This window comes from Phalangium opilio, unplaced genomic scaffold, assembly GCF_054372755.1.
Source record: "Phalangium opilio isolate 3A_F unplaced genomic scaffold, DU_Popi_V2 ptg000105l_1, whole genome shotgun sequence".
Lineage (NCBI taxonomy): Eukaryota > Metazoa > Arthropoda > Arachnida > Opiliones > Phalangiidae > Phalangium > Phalangium opilio.
The window spans coordinates 6,086,362-6,107,630 of NW_028324207.1; the positions used below are offsets into that span (position 1 = coordinate 6,086,362).

At 35.4% G+C, this 21,269-nt stretch overlaps 2 protein-coding genes and 1 long non-coding RNA gene across 6 annotated transcripts in view; all 3 read right to left on the bottom strand.

Moving 5' to 3' along the window:
• Window positions 1–14,123, bottom strand: part of LOC149628464 (uncharacterized) — a 28,312-nt gene extending 14,189 nt beyond the window's left edge. Inside the window, exons 1-5 of one of the 3 annotated variants that reach the window (XM_089851390.1) lie at window positions 13,590–14,123; window positions 13,393–13,519; window positions 10,414–13,308; window positions 10,177–10,313; window positions 10,041–10,080 (exon numbers count right to left, since the gene is read on the bottom strand). In XM_089851390.1, coding sequence (XP_089707516.1) covers window positions 10,041–10,080; window positions 10,177–10,259 — 123 coding nt within the window. In that variant the 5' untranslated portion in view covers window positions 10,260–10,313; window positions 10,414–13,308; window positions 13,393–13,519; window positions 13,590–14,123. Of the gene's footprint in view, window positions 1–10,040; window positions 10,081–10,176; window positions 13,341–13,392; window positions 13,520–13,589 lie in introns of those variants that run through there. The other 2 variants (XM_089851388.1, XM_089851389.1) reach the window with 2 other exon arrangements.
• Window positions 14,124–16,485: 2,362 nt separating this feature from the next.
• On the bottom strand, window positions 16,486–17,668 carry LOC149628465 (uncharacterized). Of its 2 annotated transcripts, none has more exons than XR_016374472.1 (4): window positions 17,513–17,668; window positions 17,328–17,398; window positions 16,932–17,150; window positions 16,486–16,865 (listed from the first exon to the last, which is right to left on the bottom strand). It is a non-coding gene; the product is annotated as an uncharacterized LOC149628465 (long non-coding RNA). The 2 variants fall into 2 exon arrangements; XR_016374471.1 differs by having other exon boundaries at window positions 16,932–17,153.
• Window positions 17,669–18,734: 1,066 nt separating this feature from the next.
• Window positions 18,735–21,269, bottom strand: part of LOC149628466 (lachesin-like) — a 251,027-nt gene continuing 248,492 nt past the window's right edge. The window contains exon 5 of the mRNA XM_089851398.1: window positions 18,735–19,822. Within this exon, the coding sequence (XP_089707524.1) occupies window positions 19,692–19,822 (131 nt within the window). The 3' untranslated portion in view covers window positions 18,735–19,691. The remainder of the gene's footprint in view (window positions 19,823–21,269) is intronic.

Here is a 21,269-nt window from a genome sequence, read left to right on the forward strand (position 1 = left end):
GCTGTAATATTATTCGCTTATGAAATCATCACACGAGACACAACATTTTACCGCATTACTACTCTCTTAAACACTTTAGGCTAAACTAATTTCCAGACATTTCTTTAAAAAATGAGAACAGGTTTTTTAAAGACCTCTTGCCTGTTCCCGCTATTCAGAGATTATTAAAGGTTTTTTAAAACTTCCAGACATTAAGATCTGTCTAATTTTAAAGTAAACTTTAGTGCGATTATTTTTTTTGAGGTTATAAAGGTAATTTAGATGAGAATTAATACGTCTTGTATCAATATGAACCTTTTTTTTTATGTATACATTTGCATGTCAAAATACAATAATTAAAATGATAAAACCATATTTTTATAAATAATTTATTTTAATCACTAACAAAAATAATATATTAAATAACTAAAAAATTAACATAGAAAAATAAAATATTCAATAACTGAAAAAATTAACATAGAAAAATAGAATTTAACGCATTTTCTAAAATAATTACATTCGCGCGTCGTGCAATAGTAATTTAATTGGCCATAGTCGGGCATATCCTTTAATGTCCCTTCGCAATGTGGACAATAAAGATGCCCGTTACGGGGCATGAGGGCAGAGCCTTGCTTCTTAATAACGTCCACAAAGCTCTCGACGCTGGCCCTAAATTATCACCAAAGTTTTAAAAAGAAATACATACAAATATATTTATATCAAATATATTTATATCAAATATATTACTTACATTTTTTTGGAGAATAAAGGCGTTTTAAAGATGGATTAGAATTTCTAATAAAAAAAAATTTCACCACAATTGTATTATCGCAACTAGTCTCTGTACTATTTAAACTGGAACTTATATATAACTACGCAAAGTTAATTATAACCCTATTCTAATATACTACAGAATAAATTAACAGCCTTAATATTAAAAAACATATAATTCGGGTAATTATCAAATCTAAGGACCAGTTTGTTATTGTAATTCTTGAGCTCACTGTTTGTCTTTATCCGCCGGCCGTTTTAAATCTTCACCGTCGCTTGACCATTCAATTATTTTAAATCAACGTTACTAAAAAGGGTAACGCGTCGCTGTCTATCAGTCCTTGCATAATGTCTGATAATGTTAAACACCAGGTGGTATTGCAATATAGGCGAGCTACGCCCGCTATATACATGGCTTTCTTTAAATACCATCTAGCTAAGGACTGTCGAAAGTGAGTCTTTTCTTTAGGGCACGGTCTATTTATCCTCGTGAGTTGCAGCAAGCATAATTTAAAACACATGTCTAAGACACGTCTATAGAACGCTTCTTCGTGAAAACAATAGCCCCCGTAATACCAATAACGCGCTGTACATTTCACCGAAGCGTGATGTATGGGTCCGTACGGACACTCTATTTTAGAAAAGGTTTGCGGGGGAACTATCCACGTTGTAAATCTACTTATTCGGACCGAGCTATTGTTTTGGGGGTTGTTAATAGTCGTAAAAAATTGGGTTACGCTGACAAAAACGCGAGCTTGGAAAAGGTGTTTAGAAATAAGCCGCAATGCAAACTGGACATGGGGTTTTTCCAAGATTCTGTGTTGGCGAAATAGTCTCAACCAGCATAAATCCTCCAGAGCATTGAAAATATAATCAACTGCCATATCGTATTGTATTTCGTAGCTTTCTATTCTATCGCGTTCTTTTCGCTCCTGTATGCAAAATGGGTTTGAAAACCAAAATTTGTTCGCGTTGGGGCTGAACCACCAGCTAGTAAAGATACCATCGTTTTCGACTTTAAAAAACATATGGTCCGTGTAATTGGAACAACCTCTAACGAGAGCGTGGAGTAAATTCGCGTCAGGTCTATAATGGTGATTATAGACGTCTTGAATCGTAAACACTAAGAAAGAAGCATTGTATGCCCCTGTCATTTTACGCCAAATGTTCCTTTTCTGCGCGTCCGTTAAAGTATTTTTATCCCAAACATCTCTAAATAAATCATCCCAAGTAAAATCCTTTAAATCAGGATTGTCATAGAGCTTTCTATTCACCCTCCATATCATAGAGCGACCGCAAGGAATTAAACTAGACATTACTTACAAGTGTTTAAGAGCTTGTAAAGCGACAGAAAGCGTCTAGAAAATTTTCGAATGAAGAAAGTATCGAGACTCTGGTCTTAAATACTCCAAAAAATCGATATTATTTATGCCCCCCAAAAATACATTTTTATTTATTGTGGAGTTGATACTAAAAATTATAAAGGATGATGCCATACCTGCCTATATAAAAAATACTCCTATAGTTTAATATTAATATACAATTATTTAGATTTATATCATATTAAAAAACCCCTTTTCTCCCTCCCAAAATAATTACTTTTAACCTTCATTAAAATTTTTTCTTTATATAATGCGATCTTATGTGAATTATTCAAATTAAATTATTTAGAACACACCCAAACAAGCTTTTGCATACGAATAATATTTGTCCCCTCGGGCTTCTATCAAAGTAACTCCTTTTTAACCTTTTATATAACACGATCTCTTTGAATTATTTGCATACGAAAAAATCTTAGACCTCGGAGAGATTTCTTATTTTATGCCTAATTAACTTTTTCCTATTTATTGAATTTTAAAATCTTGAAAGTATTGGCTTATTCAAATTTAATTATTCAAAACACGCCCAAACAAGCTTCTGCATACAAAAAACTAGGACCTTGAGCTAAATAGATTTCTAACTTTATAAATATATATGTAAAAGTCAATTATGAATTTATTAGCGGAAAGTTTAACATCTTTCCTCCCATTATACAAGGTGTTTTTTCGCTTGCCATAAATCAAAATGTGCGAGTTAATACTCGAAAACCTGAGAAACACACGAAACAGTGTTACAATTAATTTGTCATATAGGACATGTCAAGAATTTTCTCTATTATAGTCGCTTTGTTTTTTTTTTCACCTTTCAGCCATAAATACATTAGGATTTTTTCTTTTGCGTTACCTTAGAGTTATATTTCAAAGTACATAACTTGTCAAAAATGATTGGCTAGCTTATTTTAATATTTATCTACGCTTCTAGTTATGTTTCTTATTTGTTTGGAAGAGTAACGGTTGCTTATTTCGATATATTTATAAACATAATCTCTAGAAGGACTATAATTAAGTCACAAAAGATTAAATGAATTATCCTATAATATCTATAATATTTTTTACTTAGAGACATGTATACTTATTACAGACTCCAAAGATAGCTCTAGTATAAAAATAGAAAAGGAAACAAATTTATTCAACACGTTAATTTTACAGCTTAAAAAATGAGTTACTAAGCAACAGTTTTTTTAAACCCCCCTCCACTCTCTAAAGTATATTCAATTTAATCACCTCTATGATTGACGTAATTATCATTGGCATCAATTTCAGAGGTTTGCCTCTAGCATAATATCCAACTGGGATTCCTTGTAATAGAAAAAATTGGACAGGTAAGCAATCTATGGGTGATTTTTTTTAAATCGAGACACATCCTTCCCTTATTTTATCCATTTCTTTGACCCACCCAACATGTAACTTTAAACTATTCCTAGGTATTTTGTAGTAAGGTAAACGTTTACGAAAATATTTCACTCCTCCCTTCAGGGTTATTTGCGAGTCTTTCGCCGCTAAAAGAGAAAGTAAATTACTCCGAAAAAAAAACTGGCTTTCTGTAGTGGGGAAAAAAAGAAAATCAAGGCGAGTACAAGACTAGACGTAAAAAAGGGTGGGGTAACCTAATTTTTTTGCCGGTATATATACGGGTTTTTTAAATGTTAACAATTTAAACTTTTTGAAACCCTGAATGCGTCTCTCTTTACAATCGGTGAGTAACGGGGTAGAATCTCTTATTTTTTGGCGCGTAAACTATAGAAATATATTTAGGCTTAGCAATATATATTTGTGAGAAAATTTTCTTGAATATTTAAGTTGAATTCGACGGCGGTATCGCGAATCTTGTTGGCGATACTTTAATACCATCGTTAGCCCGTAAAAAGCGATAAAGAGGGGCTCGTCACTTCCAAAATTATGGATTCGCAGCCAAATGTTTTCTATATTAACAGTTTTCAAAAAAACAGGGATTTTTTGATGGCTAAGTTCCGAAGCGTGACTAGGTATGTACAGCCACTTGGTACGTACCAGACTCTAGCTAATTTCTTCTTTTTGTTGCAGCCCGCTTTTTGAGGATTATTAATATTTTGTCGAGATGTGGCTCGGATTTTTTCTCCGGGAATTACGCGGGCCCCCCAATGGGTTATCATTTACCTTTAATCTATGAGTTTCAATAGGCAAGGAAGCGAGTTTCTTGTCACATAATGGGGTTTTTCTGTAAAAGCTTTACAGGAAATCTTTTTATATGCGACAAAAAACCCGCTTGTTTACTTGTCGAGATTCATAATCCAGGGGGGTCTGATGAGGGTTCTTTGGTGGCTCTCGTAAAGTAGTTAAGGAATGCTAAAATAAGGGGGGATCCTGCTCTGCCTTACGCATTCTTGATGCAGATTAAATGTTTTGAGTTTTCGGAATGTGGAGCAGGATCTTCCCTTAAAGATCGTACTAATTGGCTAATATTTGAGGTTTTTTTTTTCGCCTGACAAAAGGATGAAAATATTAGTTTTCCCGTCTTATTTGTCGTTGTTAAAGCTAAAAAATGTATAAAGATTTGTTCTGTATCTAGTTTAAAACTCTAGTCTCGTTAAAATTGGTAAAACGCTTCCGGAAATATCTCTCACTGAAGACGCGAAGAATGACCTTCTTTTTTTAGAATCTCTTTTTTTTGCCCCTGGCTATATTGAGGCGAATAAAACTCGCGCCACTCCAAATTTCTCTCTCTTAACGGCTAAATGGAAAATTTAGGTATTTAGAAATGAATTCCTTTGTATAAATATATGGACACTTTAAGAACGCAAATAACGCCTTTGTTTGGCTACTCATTTGTTTATTTTGTATTTAATTTTTGTACAAGACGCAAGAGTAAATATCTTTTGTTTTTTTTTAAAATGTGTGTCTGTTTTTTCATTAACTTTTGACTTAGAAGGAAACAAAGTTGATTTGTCTCAAAATCAAGTTTTTTTGCCGACGAATAATAAAAGACACTAAATTGATGGCGGGAAAATTTAAACAGCGACGTTGTGTACGTGTTCGAGTCAAGGTAAACCCGGTTAGTTAAGACTGGTTAATTGGGTACCCGTATTAATGGCGTAGTCAGGGTATATAATCCAATCTAAGTACAATTAATAAAACAGTAACACCCTGAATACGAATTCAGGTTAATCCGGGCTTATTTATTGTTCCACCGGGATTCGAACCCGCTACCTCTTCGTTAATCGCATTAAAAAACCTTGCTTTTTGCCAACTAACCTCTTACAACATTTATTTTCGCTAAGCCAACGGGGTATCCTAGTTAAAACATCATCGTTGGAACATCTACATGGGTAAGTAATCAAACGGTAGCTGAACCATTAGTAATCCACCCATTATTAGTCCAATCAACGGGGGGATAAATCTATACTTGGACGAAACTTGGTTGGCCCAGCCTAGTTTAGGCTAGTTTTAACTTGTCTGGACAAAACTTGGTTGGCCCGGACAAGTTTGGGCGTGTTTTGACTTGTTTGGAAACCCTTAAATTAAAGTACAGTCAAAGGCGTAAAATAGCAAGCTGGCAGGGATTGTTTGTTTTGGTTTTTTTTCGTGGGCAACAACCTCTACATAGGCAAACCTAGACTGATCCGGGCTAGTTTTGATTTGTTCCATGGGTAAATTCCCTTAATAGTTACTAAAAAAGCCCGCTAGAAGGCAGGGCTCGAGGTCATGTATAATTAAGTTTTGGTTTGAGTCATAGTCTGGAGGATGACGTCATAGTCACCCAGGTTGAAAGCACCCTCTCTGACTAGGTCTGGTCCGGCCTTGTTTTAATTGATTCTATGGATGAATTACCTTAATAGTTACTAAAATAGCCCACGAGAAGGCCAATAAATATGGTACCAATAATTTAATATTAGTTGAGAGGATGACATCATAGTTGGCCAGGGAAAAAACATCCTTTACTAGTAGGGATGGTCCCAACTTGTTTATGTCCATTGAACGGGTTACGGCTATTAATGGTTACTAAAATAGTCCGCTAGAAGGCGGGGCTGGAGAGAAGTTTTTTAAATATGGCGCCAATAATTTCATATTAGTTTGAGTTGGAAGGATGACGTCATGGATGCCCAGGTTGAAAGCAGCTTTACCGGTAGGGCCGGTAGTCCGAGCTTGTTTGGAGGGTTATTAAATAGGTCATTTACCCTTAATAACACGCTAGAAGGTAGGACTGGAGGTAAGCTTTTTTAAAGTCCGGGCTGGTTTGGGTTTATTAAAGGGGTACCGCCCATTACTAGCACCCTAGCAGGCAGGGTAAGATTGGAGGATGACGCCAAGGTTGAATATAGCTTGTTTTTGTTTTGATTAAGAAGATGACGTCATGGGTGTTGAAAATAACACAAGGTAGGAACTCGTGGTAGTCTGGAGCTATTAAAAGGGGGGTAAAAACCCCCTTAATAGCATGGTGGAAGGCAGGGTAAGTCAGGTAGGATTTTTATGGTTCAATCTTTGGTTGGAGGGTTAATCCGGGCTTGTTTGGGGAAAAATGGGGTAAAACCGACCCCCGTTAATATTCATAGACGGTGACATAGCACGGTGGAAGGCAGGGTATGTCAGGTAAGATTTTCTCATACAATAACGTAATCTTGGGTCTTAAATTTAAACGGGGATCTTGCAAAAAGAACTTCACCCTCCGAGGGTTAGCCGAGCTTGTTTTGGGGGAAAAATGGGTAAAACCCCTCTAAAGAGTCATAGCATGCTGGAAGGTAGGGTTGGTCAGGTAGGAATTTAGCTTAATCTTTGGGTGGAAGTTTGGTGGATGAGGAGAGGGCGGCCATCTTGGGGTGGCGGCCATCTTGGATCCGTGGCTATTTGGATAGTCCCTACTACTATTGTACCGCCCCCCCATTGGGTGGTTTTCTATTGAACTTAGTTTTATATGGAGTGGTAAAGTCTATACCGTTTGTAAAGAGGTCCAACGCCTATAGAGTGCTGTCAGAAGCCCCGGTTTGACGTCACCCACTATGTTCCCATAAAGAACAAGGCGGCCCAAGGGCTCGTAATAGTAGCCACATCGTACCGTAATTAACAGGCGTACCGAAAAAATTTGAGTGAATAGCCCCTCGATGCGCTACCTTTAACTATTGTAAAATTATTACTGAAATTTTTTTACTTCTGTTATAATTATAATAGTGTGACACGAACGGAAAACGTGAGTGAGTACCCCCACGATGCGCATCCTTTAACAGTGGTAAAACGATATACCAGAAAACACCCATTAAAATAAGTACTGAAGATCAGAGTGAATAGCCCCTCGATGCCCTAACAAAAAATTATAACCCTTAATCCTTTACTTACGTTATAATTGTAATATCTGAGGCCCAAAGCTAGTACCTTCTTTTAAAACTCTTCTCGATTTTTGGAGAAATAGACGTAACTTCCAATAATAAACACCGCCTTAAAACTATTCTAAATATAACGTCGGTATATACTTCCTTTTGCTTCTTAAAAATTCCCCTCGATTTCTTTGAATTTTGCAATAGGGGAGTGGGATCTTGGTGGGATAAAAGCGTGAAACCCTTATTGTCGACGGGTGACAGGAATTTTAAAGGGAGTATTAAACCGTCCATTTAAATTAAGGCAATACCATAATCCTCTCTCTCTCTCTAGCTTTAAATAAATATCGAGCAAACGTAAAACACAATTCTCAATGTTTTACTTTACTAGTACAAATAAATCCAATTCTTAAACTTACTGTTATAATTCCCTTCCTTTTAAAATACACGAACGAAAAAAATCACCTCACCACAATTCTCTCCCATTCACTCTCCCCTCAATGACGATCGAAAAATTTTATACTGTCTAAGGTAGTTCCCTTTCACGACGCCGCCACCACCACCACCACCAACAGGCCAGGTCAAACTAAGACTCACATCGTAGATGTTCATCATACGATGTGGCTAAAAAACGGAAACAAGCATGGCCTCCCTTTGCTAAAGGCAGACTGTGGTGACGTTTAACATTGGTTCTTAAGTCAAAACTGACAGCACTCTATAGTTGGCAGTCTAAAATTCGAGCATACCTAGCTCTGTTGACTAGATGGTCTCTCTTTTTAAAGTTAGGGAAAACCAAGGATGTATGGAGTCAGGGGGTATGCAGATGGAGGGTGGTGAATTTAACTACTTATTTTCATTTTTCCCTATAACTTCAAAGGCCCAATGGTTTATGGAATTGTTTGTTAAATGTTTTTGTGATAATAACAGCCTCGACGATACATTTATTCATACTGTATCTATTGAAAAATTAATGCGAGTGCCATTTTGACTTTTCTGTTAATAGTCTTAATACCATTATTTCACGTTCGTCACTGTAATGGTGTTTTGGAATATTTGAGTGAGCTTTATGGATTTTATGAGTCTCTTCTAAGGTGCCGATACAATCTAGATTTAAATGCTTTGGAACTTTATCATAGACGATTAGAAGGTCACTGTTGTATTATAAGAAGCTACTTAATTGCAAATCTAAATAACGAAGAGACTGCTTTACTTGAGTGTAAATGAGTTACATTGCTACAATACCCCTGAAATTTCACCCATATATACTGCTGCTTCTCGTCCCCCTAAAACCGGCTTCGCTCGTTTTTTGCCCCCTCCAAGCTCACGAGGGAAATGGCATTTCTTTCCTTACCGTAGCTATTTTCATATATATAGTGATGCCATTACTGTCGTCACCTCACCCAATTTTTCGAAAAAATAAATCTAAGTCCACGTATATAACAACTTACCTCGTACTATATAACAACTTGCCTCGTACTATATAACATTTTGCCTCGTACTATATAAATACTTGCCTCGTACTATATAACAACTTGCCTCGTACTATATAACAACTTGCCTCGTACTATATAACAACTTGCCTCGTACTATATAACACCTTGCCTCGTACTATACAACAACTTGCCTCGTACTATACAACAACTTGCCTCGTACTATACAACAACTTGCCTCGTACTCTACAACAACTTGCCTCGTACTATACAACAACTTGCCTCGTACTATACAACAACTTGCCTTTTCCGTATACTATATAACAACTTTCCTAGTGTTATATAACAACTTGCCTCGTACTATATAACAACTTGCCTCGTACTATATAACAACCTGGCAAGTACATAATTTTGGCCGAAACGGCGTTCCATAGGAATGCCAGTTCTAATAAATGTTGTTATAAAAATGGCTGTTTTGGCTATCGCTGCTATGAGAGGTATTATATTGAAAATCGCTAAAATGAGATATCACTGTTTTGACACGCTTTAGTTTTAATACCCGCTGACATACCCATAAACCACCTTTGAACCCACACTTAACAAATATGACCTTTAAGAAACAAACCTTTTCTACATCTTTCATATTGCCAATTTAGTAGTGAATCATAAAGGCTGGAATTCAATTGAAATTTTAAGAGGCTTAAATAATCTAAGCTTTGTCTATGAAGGGATTTCCACACTAAGCCTGTGGTTTGTTTACAGGTGGGTCCCTTTACAATGCATAGGAGGGGTGGTGGCTCGCCCCTATGCCACAGCTAACCTACAGCGCCCTAAACTAACTATTACCGTTAACCTCGGCAAGTTTTGATGGAAAGGAGAAACTGGGTAACACCGCGGAGGAAAACTCCTTTAACAAGTGGGGAGAGAACTTCCAAACTCTACGTAGAAGGATTTGTTCCGAGATTCTCACCAGATGCCACAGTCCGGGATCGAACCCGCGATCCTCTTGCTACGAGGCGAAAGCGTAGGGATTCGCGAACTCAACAAAACCTCCGTAAAAACTTTTACTAGTCCTACTTATATTTACCACGCATTTTGTTCAAATTCAGTAATGAATTGTACATGCGCATAAGAAAAAAAAATACAGCCAATACAAACAAACCAGATCATTTTACGAAATATTTAGAAGATTTTACCTCGAGGAATCCAAAATGGAAATAAACTTGTTCCGTAAATCTTTGATATGGGATAATAATATTAGATAGATCACCTTAGCAATTTCCTCCGCGTAAACAGGTCCTGGAAAATTTAAAGCAAATACAGTTTACGTACCTGTACTTGAAAAATCTGTCGGGATAGACCATTTCATATTTAGCAGTGGCGGCCGACATTCTTGTTCTACTAAAACGTAGCATACAGTGAAAGGAACTTCGCTATTTTATTTTTCTTTAGAGGTAAATTCTACGCTTCTGGAAAATGAATTATTGTTACAGTAATGAATTTAATCCAAAAAATTATTACCAACGCCGCTCAGACATATTTTGCTTGGCCGTTTCGCGTTTTACTCACTTCGTGTTTGTTAAGGTTTCGGCGTTTGCGTTTTGTATTTTTTATAAGAACAAGCTGGCAAACCAAAACAAGCCTCTCCGAGTCGAGACAAGGGCTATCTACCCAATTAAGAGATTTTTCTTATATAATTAATTAAATATAGCTGATGTTAATTATTTTAATTAATAGCTCTGTCATTGGGAGGATAGACGTTTCTCGCAACCCTAGCCGGCTACCGCGTACATCCTAACCTTAACGATGATAATGGAGCAGAAGCCAATATTCAAGAGTATTAGAGGGAGATTACAAGCTGGCAAACCAAAATAAGCCTCTCCGAGTCGAGACAAGGGCTATCTACCCAATTAAGAGATTTTTCTTATATAATTAATTAAATATAGCTGATGTTAATTATTTTAATTAATAGCTCTGTCATTGGGAGGATAGACGTTTCTCGCAACCCTAGCCGGCTACCGCGTACATCCTAACCTTAACGATGATAATGGAGCAGAAGCCAATATTCAAGAGTATTAGAGGGAGATTATAATAATCTAGCTTTTTTTCGTGTCCATAACACCCAGTGGCCATATTTTAATGGGTCACGATTTCAATGCATAGAGACTTGGTGGCTAGCCCCTATGCCACAACTAACCGACAGCGCCCTATACTAACTATTACCATTAACCTCAGCAAGTTTTAATGGAAAGGAGAAACCGGGTAAGACCGCGGAGGAAAACTCCTTTAACAAGTGGGGAGAGAATTTGCAAACTCTACGCAGAAGGGATTGTTCCCAGGTTTTTCACCCGGTGCCACAGCCCGGGATCGAACCCGGGACCCTATTGCTGCGAGGCGAAAGTGCTAACCACTTCACCACCCCACCTTCTTTCTGTAATGCGAACGTGGTCCAGAAATTACGAACCCGTTTGCTCCGATTTGCCATCTGCGAATGCGGTGACAGACACACACACAGCCAGTCCAGTGTAATTCCTCTCGAAGAGGTAAAAACTATGAAACACGCACAACTCTATTTGATTTTGCTTAAGTTTTTGTGGATTTGCTTCAGTAATTTCTTGCTACAACGAAATTCATTATGTAAATATGTATTGGCAAACATTGCAAAGGTAAAACTATAATCGGGGCAACGCTATATTATTGTATTTATTTCTATATATCATCCATGTGACTTTGCTGAAGGCCTTTCATGATGCATCGAATTCAATTTCGTTTACTTTCAAAAATCGATAGCTTCGTAAAACTTTTTCCAAACCTTATAATTTTTGTTAACATGATGACCGAAAACACATTTACATTTGAAGTGGGAAGAAAAGAAAGTAGTTAATGGTTAAGGCCTGTTCAGACTGACACATTTTGCGGGTTCGCATCTTCGCTAAGCTTGTCTGCAAGATCGCGCTACTGTCCACATTGGGTTTGCCCTACTTGGCGTCCTCACCTCGCGAAGATACAAATTTCTCGCGACTAGGCCAAGAATTTCGCGCCTTCGCGAGAAAAGCACCAATCACAGACGAGAGGAAGGCTGGGGAGATTAGTTTCGGTTTTCTCTTTGGACAACGTCGATGGAGAAGGGCAGATGGCGCAATGATTCATCAAACTTTATTGGCTCTCAGAATGGGAAAAGCAAAATTTTTCCGTGTATCATATCAGAAGTGCAAATGTTTTTCGTGATCTGTTGCCAAGATGCGAATAGACGAAGGCGCGAACACGCGAACGCGAGTTCAATGTGGACAAAGCTTTAGACACGAAACTAGTTATTCATCATAAGAAATCATAACGTCACATGACTATCGCACAGTAATATTTAATAATTTATACAGTATTACCCTTGAAGGATTATTCTATTCTTTGATGCAAATTTGAGTTAATGTTTTTTGACTCTCCTCAAAACCACAGTTTTCAAAGTTTAATAATTTTATAAAATATCAATAAATATTATAATAACAATGCATGATTGTCCTGATGTTTATGTATTTAGCAGGATTAGAGGATATAATATGTAAATTAGATTGTCACGCAGCACCAAACGTAATAGGAAACGCCAGAAAAATTGAAAAACATTTTCGCTTCGTTCATTCAGTCCATCAAATGGAAAATATTTTTAAATTTGATCAAGGAAGATAAAGTTATATCAAATTTATAAATATTTTGAAATATAGTGCTTTCGATTAGCAGTAAGAACTTCACGAAATATTATTTTCGAAATTCAGGTTTTGTCGACACTGAAAATTGCTTGAGTTGAACTAACCTGTATATTTGAATTGCGCTTTCGTATTTCATGTTGTAAATATACAGCGTAGATTTTAAGTCGAGGTTAAAAACTATTGCAGTATTTGTACTGTCTTTAAGGTTGCTTTCCAGTATATGTAGTCTTAGTGTATATTCCTAGATCGTAAGCTTCTCTCTCGACACGGATGAAAAGTTTTGTTGTAAGCTGTCAACGAGTCCCCGCTTTATACCTCGAGATAAGGGCATGCGACCCGCTATAAAGCGATAAATTGGAGGACATCCTCCTTTCTAACGCACCCAAGCTTTTTTCTAGAGCTTTACGCCTTTCTTTCCTCGGTTCCATTTTATCGCTTACTGCATTCAATGATGTCGTGGCGAAGTATGCTCAGCGGGGCTCTAACATTTTCCGACCACAATATGCAAATGTGTGTCCATATTTCGTTCCTTTGTTTACTAAATACACTACGTTTTATTCTAGAGGGCCGGTAGGCCCTTCTAGATAAGAACCCACACCCTCCCGTAATGTTAAAGAAATAATTCACAGATTTTAGGCTTAGCGTCCCATAGAAAAAGCATGGGATTTTTGGTGGTCCACTCCATCGAATAACTCAGAAACTACTGCGAAGTTAAGGTTCGGAACACTTTTGAATTATCAAGCAACTATTGAATGTTGAACTTCTGAAGTTTGATTAAGAACAATTAATTCTAAGTATTTTATTTTAATTAGTTTATAAATCATGGTAAAACCGTGACATATATTACACTGTTTTCATAGCATTTCGTTCAGCCTTCATCTGGTTTGTGGCGCATAGGATAACGCGTCTGCCCATGGAACAGGAGATTGCAGGTTCGAGTCCTGGCAAGCTCGGTGTTTACTTTTACAGATCTTCTATTCAACATAAATGAAATAATCCTATAAATACAATGTTTGGATAATTTTTTTGTTACGAAGTACGGACTTGTGGCGTAATGGATAACGCGTTTGCATTCGAGGCAAAACATTGCAGGTTCGAGTCTTGGAAAGCTCGTTGTCTAGTTTTGATGAAGAATCTTATTATATATAAGGGAAAATTCTTAAATAACAAACTTTCAATGAAATGTGCGCGTGGTTTAGATATAACTTTTTTTTAAATCTATACAAAAAGGTCAACTAAACTTAATTGAGTCACCAACCGCCTTTTTATATAAAATAAGTTACCACCCGCCTATCTATGGTGAATTAATTGACAACCTGCCTACCAATTGGGAATTAATTTACCACTCCCCTGCCAAATAATTTAAAATTTTAATCTTTCCCATAAAATAATGAGAGGCACTTGGAGGGAGCCAATATGCTCACGAACATCTTACTGGAACATCGAATTAATGAAGTTTGACAAGCATATTATTATTTTTATAATAGATTAATACAAATTAAGGCTGAAGGAACAGATATTATATAAAAAAGACTTGGTTTGCCCAAGCCTTAAAAACAAAACGATAAGAGTTTTTCCAGTTGTCTGAAGCGAGGATATTATTTTTTTTTCAATTGAATTTTAAAGACAATCCGTATTTTACTACTCTTTAGAATTTAATTCAATCACCTGATTTTACTGCTAATGGATTAGTTTCCTATAAATTAATTGAAATAAAAAATTACTTATCTCAGATTTTTCAACAACAATTCCATTTTCCTGAATCATTTTATCATGCATTTATTATTTTGAGGGATATCGTGTAAATTTAATCAAATTGACTCTTTTTTTTTAATTTCCGAGAATTTTCCTTTCAAAAGGTTATAAACACATCAAGTTTTCATAATGTTGTCAACTAAATAGCAACTCAACCAACACTTCTAAAATCTTCCCAACAAGTACTGATATACACAGTTCAATAATTGTGACTGTGCTTGAAGAAGAAACGAACCCCTTTATCAAATAAAAGAAAAGTGATAACAGCCCACTTTTGTATTCGTAAAGACCGCATATAATACATTATTAATGAGAGTATTATTTGAAAATTAAAGTACGTTCTCCATTGAAAAGAAAATATTTCAAGATAAAATGTTTCAGGAAAATGGAATTGTTCTTGAAAAATCTGAGATAAGTAATTTTTTATTTCAATTAATTTATAGGAAGCTAATCCATTAGCAGTAAAATCAGGTGATTGAATTAAATTCTAAAGAGTAGTAAAATACGGATTGTCTTTAAAATTCAATTGAAAAAAAAAATAATATCCTCGCTTCAGACAACTGGAAAAACTCTTATCGTTTTGTTTTTAAGGCTTGGGCAAACCAAGTCTTTTTTATATAATTTACAATGTAGTAGAGATCAAACTCAACGCTTATTTTGTCTGTAAATCAGTGGCAACGACAGAGATAGGCTACAAACTACGCGTAAAATTATATCCAGTTGGGCCTGCAGTTCTCTAATTTTCAACTAGGGACCACCTAGTTTTTAGCATGACCCCAAGTTTATCTGCTCCTTAAACGCAATTATATGACCAATGTGGAAAATTTCTCTGGGGCGCCCTACATCTCTATCGCATTCATGTATATACAAATGTAACCTCAGCCAGTAAGTACAGACTGATTTCCATGTGGGACGGACAAAAGACTTGATGACGGTGGTTTAGACAGACAAGGGAGTAATAGCCAGTGAAAGTGGAATACAATTTTCTAAGTTTCCGGTAACTGTAAATGTGGTTCGGAAATTGAGAACACATTTGCTCCGATTTGCAAACTGCGAACGCGTTCCCCTGGGTTGCACAACAGACAGACACACAGACTGACACGTCGAAATTAGAACCTCTCCGTGACATACGTCACTCAGAGAGGTAAGAATGATTGAAATATTATGCAAAATAGGGCTTAGTTATAGTATTTTTTTAGGATTTACCCATTATGGCTCTATAATGGGAAGCATAAAAGCTTTGAACACGTAAAGTTCAACTTCACGTAACTTTGGAACATCTAATTTTTATCAGAATTAATATCTGAAAATATTCATAAAAACTGTAACAGGCATTCTGTTATTATTTCAGCTATATTTAGATACTTCAAAAATCGATTTTTTGGGTGTTGTTCTACGTTTGAATGTATTTAATAGGTTTCTGTCTAAGCAAATCTCTCATAGAACACGAAGTTGTGGTGAAAAAAGTATTTGTAATTATCAAATGAAAATGATTATAATTTAAAGTACTAACCTTTTATTACTCTCAGGTGTGGGCTGTTGAAGAGGTGCAACAACAGTTGGAGCAATCACGAATATAATCAACTCTCTTTATTGAGCTAAGCTATAATAAGTACAGCTGGGTCTATTCGCGTCCTCTACCATTTAAATTCCATATTTAACCCCTTAATCAAAAGCCATTACAAGGCCTACGACTGTTAATTATATTACTACCAATAGTAACATAAGAACACAGGAAATGATCATAGACCGTATACCTTTTTTGTATCATTAGTTAAAATTTCTCTCTCTTCTCGCGCTAGCTGAAGCTACTGCAACAATTTTAATTGATCCTAAATTTATACTTCATTTTTTGAACCTGCTTGCGAGAGACGCTATTCTATATAAACATCTTTGTTTCTTTCGGAATTTAGAAGTATACCAGTCTAACAGGGATAATCATTCTTTTGGCACATTAGGAACTATCGGTGCCATAAAAGCTATTGGGGGACTAGGATTTGTAGTCCGGGCCACTACATATAAATTAAAACTGTCTTTGTGTACACTAAATTTCGCATAGAAATAACATTGGGAGTTTTCATAATGTATCCTATCAAATTACTTATGAGTTCTGTTAAGCTCTTAGAAATAGATCAACCTCAAACGAATTACGGACAAAAAAAAACCTAAAATTACTGAAATTTTAATTAAGTTAAGACTGAGGTGACAGATTTAGTAAAAGAAAAGGTTTTGGTTTAGACCGAAACCGAAAAAACAAGCATACCGATCAACTTTTACAATTTTTCAAGAAAAGTGCCGAAAACATTTTATCATGAAATAAATTTTTTGGAGGAATTTCGTGTCGATATTCACTAAATTGTCTGACATATTTTTAATTGTTAATGGCTTGAAAAAATACCAGGTTTGCACCACAAGAAGTGTCCGTGTTACGGAGAAGACTGATGTTAAAGAAGATATGATAAAGAATAGTTTATTTTGCTCGGACTAATTAGAAAAATAATGTCGTCAAAGGAACAAATTTTGTCCTACGTGGTTTCTTTTAGTAGGTAGCTCTCCAATTATGAACTGGAAAAATATTTTAAAAACATAACTATAAAAAAGTTAGGGTAAAGATAACATAAAAAGAAGTACTTTGTTAGTAAGAATTTCATTCATCATGAAATTGCAACAAAATGGGCAAAATTAATTTCGTCGATCTTCGAAGGAGCCATTTAACAATGATTAAGAAGCCCACTTGCTGGTCTTCGTGCAACCACGTTGGCAAGAAATTTCATTGTGAAATATTCATTTTCCACTCATAGTTTGCGCCACAGGAATCGTCTCTTCCACTTGCTCCTCACAGATCAAGCGCTTCTTCAACAAGAAAACAAGACGTAACATTTAATCAATTTTAAAAAATCTCTAAATTAGGTCCATAAATCACAAAACTTTGTAAGAATAAATTTCGATCGCTTCAAAATTCTGTACAAGGTTTTAAGATTTCCACATTATTCTCATCACAGCTTGTGACATAATTCTGATGTGTACGATCAAATGATATCGTTGTTTTTCAAATCCGACCCTCTGCTTTGGTTTCAGGTGGTACTAAGCCTTTGAGACTGAAATTGAATCTATAAATTTATCTTTAAAACCATAAATACCGCGTGAACTTTGGACAAATTCACAAATACCGGAAGAATAAACAAGAGGAAATGTATACAATAGTAACTTACTATACTTCTTTCATGAGAAACTCTTTGTGTAAACAAAAAATAAAATAAAGAAGAAAAAATAAAACACGTTAGTTCTATTCGATTTTCTCGAATGTTTCAAACAGTCTTAGTAAGATCTTTAGATCCATGAAATCTATTAACTAAAGCATGCGTGAATCATATACTAGCTCCCTATAAGTTAGTCAGTCACACTGGCCTAATGTATCCAGCATTTTCTTCCGAATAGTAGTCGAGAGGAGGGGAGGCGTGTGAAAGTGATAGTAGACGGCGCCCTCTCTTAGGGCTTTGAAATTATTGTATCGAGAACTTGAGAACTTGAAAGTGACGATAGTTTCAAATGGTATTAACGGTTTTGGAGGTTTTGGTTTCTTTGCGTCACATTCATTCTTTTACTTAATTAAAAATAATTTGGGTCTCACAATAGGCTTCGTTAAAAATGTGTTGGGCCTTTCTTTAAGTTTTTCTATTAATTCTCTAGACGCATTATTAAAAAGTTTATTAAGGTTTTCGAGATAACTATTAAGTTTTTCTTATTTTTTGATAAAGTTTGGTTCTCTCACCATAAATAGTTCCTGCCTCTGATCGTTGCCTACGGAACAAAAATTCTTATTCCGTAGGCAACGCTCTGAATTTAAATGAGTTTCTTTCATTTAGGCTTTGTCAAACAAATATCCAAATTTCTGCCATTTTAATAAAACTTCCTATTGCGCCAACTTTAACCCATTAAAATAATTTCAAAGATAAAATACGACTGTGAACCGTCCGCAAGCAATCACAACATTTCTAAAATGCTTATACTAACTACCTTTCAGTTCAAAGTTTCATTGGTTGATCCTCTTTTCCGGTTTTTTTACCGGAAATACGTAAGCGCCGAGAGTAGTGTTATTTTCTCTCACTGGGGGTCGCATATAGGTAACACATTTTTGGCGGGAAGAAACTGCTGGATACATTAGGCCAGTGTGGCTGAGTAACTTATAGGGAGCTATATAGTATATGATTCACTCATGATAAAGTTATATCGTTACAAATATTTGTCTCTTATGTCAGCTCTTTTAAAATTCACGACACAGGTCGCTAATAATATCAAGTGAAATTGACTGTTAAAGAATTAACTAATAATAAAAGTAATTTTATCATTGAAACGCTTAGAACAAAAGATATTGTTGGTCTCAATTAGCTCTCAATCAACAAATGCAGACTTTGTGCTTAAAAATATTTAACGAAAGAATAGAAATTATTGTGAACAGAAGTTTTATTAATTCTTAAAGTTAAATGATTCGAATTTTCTTTAAAACCTTCTTTAATACATCACGCATCCCTACATCGAAATTAATTATTAGATTTGCAATTTATTTCCAAAATGAACAATCAGAATTTTTTTTCATTGTAAATGGATTCGTATCGCCATTGTTGTACAAGAAAGTTCATCAATTATTTTCGTTACTGTCTGATGGTCGATAACATTTATTGAATTTCAACACACGGTACGAAAATGAATCATTTTCGCGCAGTATGTGGGTTTTTTAAACTGTAAATTTCCGTAGTTTTTTCATTCCGTTTTTCAGTCTTATCTCGCGATCGAATAATATTTTTAACAATTTAAATTAATAACTATATATATTTATAAATCGAAATAGTGTTCGGTAACATTTCGCGTGAACTTATTTCACCGGTTATTATTCCCGCGCCACGTGGATTATTTGACATGTGAGCAGATTCGGTTATTGTGTTTTATTGTATTTTATCGTCAGTCCGTCATTACTCAAAATTTTTGGGAAGTTTTGGTTTTTATTACGAGTTCAATTTGGAGACCGAATATTATTATTTTACAAGACTTTTAAATGTCTTGAAGTCGCGTTTTGTTTTTTGTATTTTTACATCTGAGCAACGTTATTTTTATTATTATTCATTATTATATTTTACAACTTAAAACTATAAATATATTTTTTATTGGTGGCGGACCATTTTTGTTCGTCCATTTTTATTATCATTTTATTATAAATATTTCGTATTAAACCGCGTTTTTATTACGAGGGGGCGCCACGGCGGGACGTTCTATTTCTGTTCGTTTTAGCCCTTTCACCTTGAATTCATTTTATCATTAATATTTTTGCTTCTCGTGCGCCGCACTACTCCGCATCGTGTTGACTTCGTTCCGGAAATTTGCAATTATTTTTCGTCACCGGTTGCGCAAAAACCAGATTATTTGTAAACACATGACGAAACATAATAGCACAAATGGTTCTCGCGTTGGAAGCCTTAGACCCGATGTGCTGTGTTTTCCATGCTGCATGGCTGCTGGGTTTTCACCTGCAAAATACGAAAAATTACTATTTAATGACGAAAAAATTCGATGGAGTCAAGTGTTACACTACCCGTTGACATAATTCTAAATCTTTGACGTTTTTTCCCAAGCTTTAGATAAATGTTTTGTATGAAAATGAAGTGTAAGCGAGTTTCGGGCAATTAGAAAACCATTTTGCTCCTAAAGCAGAGTTTCCCAAAGGTTTATAAGTTTCGAATCATTTCTTGACCATATATGACACATCGTACAATTGTGAATTGTGTTTTATGGATTTCAAAGAACAATTTATACGATCAAAAATATGATATAATAACCATTGTTAAACAAGGTGACTAGATTAGAGATCATTAGACTCAAACAGAGATTGAGATTTTTCTTAAGCCAAAAATTACTTAAAAATACCTCGTATCATACCTCATGTCAATTTTGTCTAAAGCCCCATTTAAGAGTTTTGACTGCAAATTTCAAGGTTCATCATAATGGTTCAGAAACCGACTAAAGTTTCAAATTTCTCTTGCTGAATTTAAATACTAATTGCTAAATTTTATACAAAAAAAATATCAAACCTGTCGAAATCAGAGTAGCATAACTCACCCCTTAATATAAAAATGTTATCTATTTTATCTTTTGAATTTCTATGTGCTACCACTGCTTTTAACTTCCTTCGAAATATAATGAAAATAATTTCCTCCAAGATATTTTTTGGAAAACGTTGAATTCCTATCCTTTTGTCTTAAAATTTTGCAAAGAAAGGCTTTCTTCCTTTAGAGACTACACACCGATACGGCGAATTAGGCTGAAATCCCTGAAATGTTTTACCTCGTGACCCCGTTTCTCTAAGGAATTCGTCGGTGCAACCGTGCAACGTATAATATTATTTGTTTGGAAACTGTATACGCGACATTTGAAATTTTAAAACCCGCGAGAGATTTCTCGAAACGAAACTCGGCTCTTAAAAGTTTGACGATGTTGTAAAGAACAAGCCGGTTATACCGACGACGGTGTATACCAAGAATTTCTATTATTCATTTTTGTCCGAGTAATACCGAGCCCTTCGTTCGCAATCTAAGGCTCGTAAGTGCAAAAGTAACGTATGAACAAATAGTACGACACAAAAGATGGTACGTTTTGAAATAAAGTGATGGTCTCTGACTGGAACGAATTGCTCCTAAAGTCTTGTTTATTAACTTTTCACGGATAGTATTGCAAACTCTACTGAAAAATTAACCGTTTGGGATTTTTAATATGCATTTTAGTTATTTAGAGTCTATCTGGAACTTGGAGGAAGGTGAAATTATTATTTATGAAAATTTTACTTCGTGTCCTCTGCACTAATGGAAGGACTTTATTTTTACTTTAATTAATTAGATTTTGATTTCGGGAGTAAATGGCAGTTTCGGTCTTAACCTCGTGTAAGTGGAAATAGATTAAGATTAGTGAAATCTAATTTTG